Source organism: Hemiscyllium ocellatum (genome assembly GCF_020745735.1).
Source record: "Hemiscyllium ocellatum isolate sHemOce1 chromosome 27 unlocalized genomic scaffold, sHemOce1.pat.X.cur. SUPER_27_unloc_2, whole genome shotgun sequence".
NCBI lineage: Eukaryota > Metazoa > Chordata > Chondrichthyes > Orectolobiformes > Hemiscylliidae > Hemiscyllium > Hemiscyllium ocellatum.
The window spans coordinates 5,057,659-5,067,247 of record NW_026867487.1 but is presented as its reverse complement, the minus strand read 5'-3'; the positions used below and the strand labels follow the sequence as shown (position 1 = coordinate 5,067,247).

Sequence of the window (9,589 nt, the reverse complement as noted above, 5' to 3'; positions counted from 1 at the left end):
GACTCGAGGATGTTTTCGTTAAAAATAAGAAGGGTGAGAGATACTTAATTGGGGCATAGAAGTTAAACAGATGGTTAGATTTGATGGACAGTGGGAGCTTGTTCTTCAGATTGCAATGGCGAGAATGACGGGACATGGCTTTAAACTGAGGAATGACAGATAAAGGACAGACACAAGTGGTAGTTTCTTCACTAAGAGAGTAAAAGGTGCGTGGAACGCGCTTCCTGCAACTTTAGTAGACTCGCCAACCTTAAGGCCATATAAATGGTCACTGGTTAGACATATGGATGAGAACGGAGTACCGTATGTTGGATGAGGTTCAGATTGGTTTCACAGGTCAATGCAACATCGAGGGCTGAAGGGCTTGGACTGCGTTGCAATGTTCTGTGTTCTCTGTTCTAAATGCTGACAGAAGTGGAGAAACAGATGGCGGGAAAAATGAAAGCGAGCAGGGGACGTGCTGAACATAAGGTTCGTGCTTTTATGTGTGCGTGGTGCCTCTGGGAGTTGGTGTGTATCTTTCTATGTATATTTCTGTGTGCAGTTCTCTTTATGTTTGTTGCTGTGTGTGTATATGTGTAATTTTATGTGACTACAAATGTGCATTTCTGTGTGTTCATGTGCATGTCTTTGTGTGTGTGCCTGTGTTTATCTTTGTCTGTTGGTGTGCACGCGTGTGTATGTATGTGTGTGTGTGTATGTGTGTGTGTGTGTGTGTACCCGCGTGCATGTGGATGTATATGTCCATTCACGCGTGCAATGGAAGTTGCTTCTGGCTTGATGTTGAAAGAAATACGGTGTCAAAGTTCACTGCTTGTTGCTGTGTTCTGAATAAGATCATATCATTCCACCACCCACTGTCGAATTGAAGTGGTAGATGTTTCAAAAAGTATCAGATTCTTTTGAAAGGCCTCAGATTGGGAATTTTTCGAATACTCATGACGTAATAGAATGAGGCATTAAAGTTTTAAATGCATCCATTTTAAAACAGCTACCCAATGTTCTCATATCAGTGGTTTGAATGAGATTGTACAAGGCATGAGCACGAAGTTTGAAGATGACACTAAAATCGGAGGTATCATGCACAGTGAAGGAGGTTATCAGAAATTGCAGCAGGAACTTGATCAGCTGGGGAACTGGGCCAGAAATAGCAAATGGAACCTGATATAGTTAAGTGTGACGTCTTGCATTTTGGAAAGTCATTTCAAAGCAAGAGTTTCATGATGGATGGTAGGGACATAAGGAGTGTAGTGCAACAGACAGGTCTTTATATCATAATGAGCCAAGTTCAAATAAAACAGAATCATTAACAGACACAGGACAATACTGCCGCATCCGAGAAAAACCTACGTCTTCAATTTATGCTGAATACATTTGAATCTTGACTTAGATCAATGCTACGTGATTCATCTAGTATCTAAAAGAAATTCCGTCATTCTTCCTGATATACTTCAATGTGATTTTTGTCCTCGGTCTGTTTTTTGATCATCCATTAGTTATTCCAGGAACGTGCAGATCACTATTCCTGTGCCATAGATTATTGTTGTACTAATGCTTGTTCGTAAGCTCCTTTTCTTGATATCAATGTCATGGCACCAGCTAATATTGTGGATATATGATCCTATTGCATGTAAATGTCTTTAACATTGAGAGCTCTGTAGTGAGGTTAGTGCAATTGTTTGGACTTTCACTGGGCAAGCTTCAGATCCCACTCTAAATTGATATTTCATATCACAACTATGTGATCTTTTGAATTAAATATTTCTAGAACAGTTGGACTGGGATATATTTCATTCGAAGTTCGGGTTAGATCTGGAAGAGCAAAATGCACCCATTGCAGAAGCGGGCAAATTAGAATGGAGAAAGAAACAATAAAATTGGGATTGTCACGGTAACGCAGTTGGCTTTCAGTTTGAACCGACATAGTGAATGTTGGGAGATCAGATTATACAGAATCTATTTTCACCAATGCACCTCAGTCGCATGGAGAATATTGTGGTTAACAGTGCCTTCTCTCAACCATGATCACAGTAGCTGTGAACACATCACTCGAACGGAACGTTCTAAAGTGGGGTCATATCAGATTCGAAAAGGTAACACTATTTCTCTTTTGACAGATATGGCCATATCTTTTGAAGCTCTGTAGCTGTTTCTGATTTTCTTGCATGTTCCTCATCTATTATATCATCATGTCATTCCGACGCACTTTGTGATTAAATTTCATCTTTGTCTGGTGAAAGCAAAACAGTCTTCGCAGACACCTTCGAAACTTGCTATGATTGACTTTACATCAAGCTGGGGAGAAAGTGAGTAATTGCATCACTCCTGATGAAGAGCTTAAGCTCGAAACGTCGACTCTCCTGATCTGCCTGACCTGCTGTGCTTTTCCAGTGCCACACTTTTGACTTTATTTGTCATCGCCAGTTCAGGGTATTGAGTGAACTTTTCAACAAGCAATAATTGCACCTCAGTAAACTTATTTTGATTTCAAAAACATAGTTTATTCTTAAAACAGATCTCTTTGTGCATATACATTGAACCAGAAACTGTTCATTTCTGCACAGTTGCATATCAAGTAAACACACAGAACGTTCGAAAACCAAACACCTCTCTTGCACATACAATACTTCTGTTTCCATATACTGGGCACACGAGGACAGTCCAATAATTGAATGGACCGCCATTTATCTTGAGCAGGAAGACCTCAGACGGTGGTCTTTCCCCACTGTGTCTTGGCAGTGGCTGACCCAAGCTTTAATGCAGACCACAGCATGCAGTCCTGGTCATTGGAATATGTCAACCTGCAACACTCAATCGGGGTGAACTCCTTGTTCTGGTAGACGATCAAGGCTCGGGCAGATCAAAGAGTGCCTTTCAATATTTTGATAGTTCTCAAGATGCAGTTGATGTCTCTAAAAATGTGTATCCAGGGAACGGACTGCAGAGTATATGGAGCTGCTCAGGACGAACCTCAACAAAAGCATTGCATTTTTCTCCAAACTTACGTGGCAGAGGCACATTTCAGCAGGAGGTTTGGGACAGTCTCAACTCATCAGCAGCTGGTTTAAAGGCAGTGTGTGGTGACGCAGGTGGACCGTGTCAAGAGACGTCTTCAACCAGGGGTTGCATTGAAAATGTTGTTTCATTTCTGAGGAAGGGTTACGGGACCCAAAATGTAAACTTTAATTTCTCTTCACAATGCCACCAGACCTGCCAAGCTTTTCCAGCAACCCCCATCTTTTGAATCAGTGTCAGTCCATTTGTTTACTGACTCACAAAGGAAACCTCACTGCAGTCGCTGTTAAGTGTCCATGCCGTTAGATGAACAGAATCCTAGAAGAGTTGTATATTCACGAAGAAACTAAGTCAATTTGAAATTTCCAAACGTTGGGATTACAATACCACCTGTGACTTTCTCTGAAAATAAATCACCAGCTCACCTTGAATATCCTCTTTCACTGTAGCTGAATCAAAATTGTGGAACTCCCTTGCTAATCGCACTGTGAGTGTCCTTCCATCTGCCAAGAGGCAGATCACCTTCACCATCTCCAATGCAACTTGTGGTCACAATAGTATTCGGATTCTCTTAAATGTCGCCAGAGGGAGGGGAGGGCACCTCTAGTCCTTATACAATTGACATAATCAGATGTGAACGATTGGGAAACAATCAATGAATTTAGGTGCTGTGTGAGAAATGTTGATTTCTAGGCAGCCAAAGAAATAGAAACCACACCAGACTGAGACTTTCACCGGTGACCTTGACTTGTCAATCAGCCGCTATTGAGTGCGTTTGTTTGGTTAGTGTTGTTCAGATCGGAGTTACATCCTACTCTCTGATTGGTATCCGAAAGCAAGCCTGCGAAGTCCTGGATAAACGATTCTGTCCTTCGTTATTTGCAAAATCCTGACATGCAGCTGCAGTGGCAGGACTCAATATCCCACGAAATGATTGATGCTATTCCAGTTGCTCCAGAGATTCAGGTGACCCAACAGAATCATGTGAACGACGACTGTTTCTCCAATCAAATGTTTTGACTTTTGTTAGATGTAACTGGTTGTTGCATTTTCTACATCGCTGTAAACGTGGAATGCTTTGGTACATCTTAAGGGCAAAAAATCATGTAATCACTTTTCATTCACGAAACTGGCAGATTTAGCTTATTGCAATTATGTATTCAAATGAAAATTATCAGATATCACTGCGAATTCGGGTACAATTTCAGATCCACTCCTGATCTCACCGTTTGCCTGACACACTGTCATGTTCAGTGACTCCCTGACAGTTTTTGTACAGGGTCAGTCCAGTTCTGAGTCTCCGTGGGGCTCAGTGCGCAGTAATACATTGCAGAGTCTGACAGTTCTGTTTTCACCACTTTCAGGTAGATGGTGTGGTTGACATGCTCGAGCTCTGAGGATAACCGGTCTCCTTCAAAACTTTCTGTGTTCACGCCAAATTTGCTCCTCTGTAGCAGAAACTCCATGGAGCCACTGGAATGTTGACGATACCAGAAAAGGTAAGGAGCATTGCTTGTTGTGGTATAATTACAGAACATCGAGACACTGTCTCCCTCATTCACTACGATCGAAGCCATTGTCTGTGAGACAGAATCTCCTCGACAAAGTCCTGTAAAATTGATTGATCGATTTATTTGATTGGTCAATTGATGGACTTATTGGCATGCGTACCTCAGGGCAGTGAAAAGCTTTGTTTACGAGCGGTATAGGCAGATCATAGTAAAGAAGGACATACAGATCATAGGATGAGAAGAACAAACTTAGACGGAGGCATACAGAGTATGTCGCAAAGGTCAACATTAGCAAGATCAGCACTTGAAGTTATAGACTCCAGGAGAACCAGGAAATTACAGAAAACACTTCAGTATGCTTGTGCCAGTGTCATCCTGTCACCTTGAACAATAAACTGAGAACTACGTTAGGGAAGATAAACAGGAATTAATTTCATGCAACTCAGCAGATATGTTGGTAAAGGGCTTTGACAGATTAAATAAAACCTCCTTCAGTAAATAGATCACACTGTCTAATAAGGTCATTTTCCATGTCTTTTCCGATCCCGAAGGGAAAACTGCAGACGGTACGTGAGTTTAAATATCTCACCTCTATCAAAGTATCTGAATGGACTCAGTCCTGCTTAACTCCCAGACTAACTCTTCCACTGTCTTTCATTAGGGGTCCTTTGCTAACTCATCGCAAACAGTGCTGGTGTTGGACAACTTTGTCTCCACATGATGATTTTCATTTGGAGAGAATGTATGGCTGCCTCTGTGTTGATGGAACTGCTCGGACAACTGCAATTGCCACTGCGGATCTGAAATACAGAGATCCTCAAGTTACCAACCTACCCGTTAGAACAGCTGCAGTCGTGAGGAATAAACACAGTGCTTCAGGTGACATTGTTGCAGAGAGATCACAGTGAATGTCAGCAGAACGGTTGAAGCTAAAATAGCTTTAGTCAAGAATCGGTAACCTTTCCGGATATCTTCCCATTGGTTCATTATTGACAAAGACATCGGGTGACAACCAATGAGTTTCAAACGCCTTTGTTGTTCGATTCAACCAATCAGCTACTGGCTCTTTGAACTTCATTTCAGGTGGCCGCATGAGAAAGGAACACAGTGGATTTATTCACCAGACAGCGGGTTTTAGAAAGAATTGAACCAACATTGGTATTTGGCAGTTTTATTTGTCCGTAGGCGAAGTCAGAGAAGGAACTCAGTTCATGTTGTTCAGTTTGGAGGTGGCGGTGCTGGACTGGGATGTACAAAGCTAAAAATCACACAACACCAGTTTCTAGTCCAACAGGTTTACTTGGAACCACTAGCTGTTGAAGCGCTGCTCCTTCATCAGATGGTTGTGGAGTATAAGATTGTAAGACACAGAATTTATAGCCAACGTTTTCAGTGTGATTGTAATTGAAATCATGTATTGAAAAAAAAAGATCTTGATTGTCTGTTAAGCCTCATCTTTTAGTATAGATATCTTGGTTTTAGTTCTTTCATATGTAACTCACATATTTATTTTTAAGGTTATATTGTCAAGTGAACTTTAACAATGAGTGTCTTGCCGGCATTAACTGGGCCGACATGACACCAATTGTTAAAGTTCTCTTGAGAATGGAACTTTAAAAAAATTCTGAAATTTACGTAAGAAAGAACTGAAAGCAACATGTTGCTTCTAAAAGATGAGAGACTTAACAAACAATCCAGGTATTTTTTCAATGCATAATTTCAGTGACATCACGCTGTAAAATTTTGCTATAAATTCTGTGTTTTATGGACTTAAACTCCACAACCACCTGATGAAGCACAGCGCTCCGGAAACTTCCAACTAAACCTATTGGTTGACAAGTTGGTTTTGTGTGACTTTTAACCATGTTGTTCGAGTATTAGAACAGGAGTTCCCTAGTTAAGAGAACTGCTCTCATACCTTTTGAGACCTGCCTTTAGCCCAGCCTGAGAGTCAGTATACTTGGGGGTTTTGCATAAAATGATGATGTCAATTTTTTTTTTAAAAAGTCTACGTTTTCAATTACTTAAATGATAGAGTGGAATATTGATTTTGTTGCATTTTCTGATAAGATTCATACCTATGGACATTTCTTGAATTTTACACTGTGCCATAGCAAATGTATCCATGGTATCTATACCAGATACATTGCAGCACCCAGATAAATCGGCTCAATGCCACATTTTCAAGGTGTATTAGTGATACATGCCAGAATTGCCTGTGCAATCCTAATACGATATTTTTTTGAAGGAAGAAATCATGATGACAGTTTCTCTGAAGATCTGAATAGGAATGGCGAGAGAACAGAGTACACGTTTATGCATATTATTGACAGAAGAGAATATATTTTGCAAACACACAAAACTAAATGGCAAGGCAAGTGATTAGAATTGCACAAAGACTCTGCAAGAAGGGTATAAAGAGTTTAGATGAGTAAGGCTACAGCTTCCTCTGGCGGGACATCTAGAAACGTTGTTTGACAAGGAAATGAGCAACTCAATGGATGTGATGATATCGAATGATTAGCTTTGTGGAGTCATTTTTGAGACGACTGGATTGTGTAACTGTTCATGAAATGTGAATGATGTTAAAAGTAAGGCCACTTTACTTTTCTTCACCATTGATTTATGACTTAAATGATTTTAATACTTAACATCTGTGTATCACACGTTATTTTTCTATTTATCTTTCAATAGTTTATCACCATTCTCTCTTCTACGTGGATTGTTACGTTATTTCTGCTCTTTCTCTCATCTTTCCTTTCACTGATGTTAGCATATATGTATATGTTTCCTTTGTCTCTGCCCAGATTTCCAATTCTCTTCACTTCTTGCACTCTTTGCATTTTGCTCGGCCATATTATTTCTTTTTTTTAATCGTGATCACGTTCCCCTTATAAAGCCCAGAAATAATAATATTAATGCTCAGAACTGCGGCACTCCCACTCGGTATAGGTTTTTGTTCAGACTCGCCCTCTGTTTATGACACTGTGCCCCCATTGGCACAGAGATAGATGGCGGTGTCATTAAGTCTGGCGTCTCTCACACTTAGAGTACTGTGTTTGTTGACTGTACTGAATGAAGCAGAGATCCTCTCATGTTGATCAGCTTCTGTTTTAGCCATCACCAGATACTGGGGTGGCTGGTTCGGGAACTGTTTGTACCAATGCACTGTGCCCAATGTTGTTGTGGAGCACTCCATGGAAGCGTTTTCTGCCTCCTGAACAACTGTTTTCCGAGCCAGTTGCCTTACTTCATCTTCTCCAGTTTCTACCATGTAGATTAGAGAGGAAAGCAAGAAAAGACCTTGGTAAATTTGAAACATGATCAAGTTACATGAAACGTAAGGCCCACAGAATTTTCTTGAGAAAAAGAAATTAATAACTAGAAAAATCCTCTTTTCGTGTTGAGCACAATGTAGCCTTCCTTCGAAATTGTGGAATATTTTATGTCTTGGAGTTCACTTTTTGATACCAAGTCTTTCACACTAACAGCTGCGCACACTCTGCGTAATGTTACTCCGCCCTCACATTCAATTCATGTCACTGATTCACCCTGCCTTCTAGTGGTTACGTCCGGAAATTGTGACGGAAATTTTCTCAACACAATTGAGTTCACACGTATCGTAGTCAATGATAATCAAAATATCCTTCTCCCTCTCCACCCCCCACCCCTCGCCCAAAACAAAATGGTAGCTTGATTTACTCAGCACGTTTTATTTCAGATGCAGCAGCCAATGGTTTCGGGGTATTTTCTTCACTCATTGCAACTGACAGTGTTTTCCACACTTCCATCTGCCTTCTTGAAACAAGCAACTGATCTCAATATTAATCCTAAAATTTTGGTGAGTGATTTGAAGCGGCGTATCACCTCACCATGATGCGATATTAGCAGGAAGATCAAGATTAGTAACTCATTATGTTATGGCCTTCAAAGGTGATCTCTCTCTGAAATCAACCTCTCTCTCACCTGTATACACACACACAAAAAAAAACGCGCACCTTCACCCACCTCTCTCTGACGGGGCCTACATAAAACCATGCAAGCATCTTTTTAATCTCCTTCTATTGGAAGATGCTGCGCATTCATTATACTGGCCCTTCAGAAATTGAATCTGAATGACGCTGCTGCACTTGGAACATTGCGTACAGTTTCGGTCACTATTATAGGAAGGATGCGGAAACTTTGGAAAGGGTTCAGGTGAGATTTACGGGGATGTTGCATGTATGGAGGGAAGGTCTTACTAAGCATGGTTGAGCGACTTGAAGTTGTTTTCGTTAGAAAGAAGGTTAAGAGGCGACTTAATTCAGACATAGAAGATAATCAGAGGGTTAAATAGGGTGGGCAGGGAGAGCGTTTTTTTCTCGGATGGCGATGGCGAGCACGACGGGACATGGCTTTAAACTGAGGAGTGATAGATATAGGACAGATATCAGAAGTAGTTACTTTACTCAGAGAGTTGAAGGGGCGTGGAATGCACTTCCTTAACAGTAGTAGATTTTCCAACTTTAAGTGATTTTAAACGGTCATTGGATGGGCATATGGCTGAGAACGGAATAGGGTGGGTTAGATGGGTTCAGATTGGTTTCACAGATTTTATGTGTGTGTTTAGATGTGCGTGCCTGTGTGTGTTTCTTTGTGTGTGCACACACATGCGTGTGAATGTCTGTGTCCATCTCTGAGTGCAATGGAAATTATTTCTGGCTTGATATTGAAAAAATTACAGTGTCAAAGTTCTATACCTGTTGCTGTCTTTTGATTAAGATCATATAGTTCCACCACTGCTGTCGAATCCAAGCAGCATGTATTTCAGAAAGCATCACATTTTTTAAGAGTGCTCAATTGGGAACATTTCAGGGACTACTTCCTAATATTAACGACGTACTACAACGACAGGTTATAGTTTAAATGCATCTATTTTTCAAAAGGTATCCAATGCTCCGATATTGATGATTTGGATGACAATGTACAAGACATGAACAGTACGTTTGCAGATGACACTAAAATCGGAGATATAGTGAACATTCAGGAAGGTTATCAGATATTGAAGCAGGTCTTGATCAGCT

At 40.7% G+C, this 9,589-nt stretch overlaps 1 gene segment (V, D, J or C); it reads right to left on the bottom strand.

Annotated features, from left to right (window-relative positions):
- Positions 1–3,819: 3,819 nt before the first annotated feature.
- LOC132807687 (T cell receptor alpha variable 14/delta variable 4-like) lies at positions 3,820–5,412 on the bottom strand. The segment is given in 3 exon segments: positions 3,820–3,875; positions 4,328–4,624; positions 5,361–5,412. Coding segments are annotated over 3 exon segments (405 nt in total).
- Between the last annotated feature and the right edge of the window lie 4,177 nt (positions 5,413–9,589).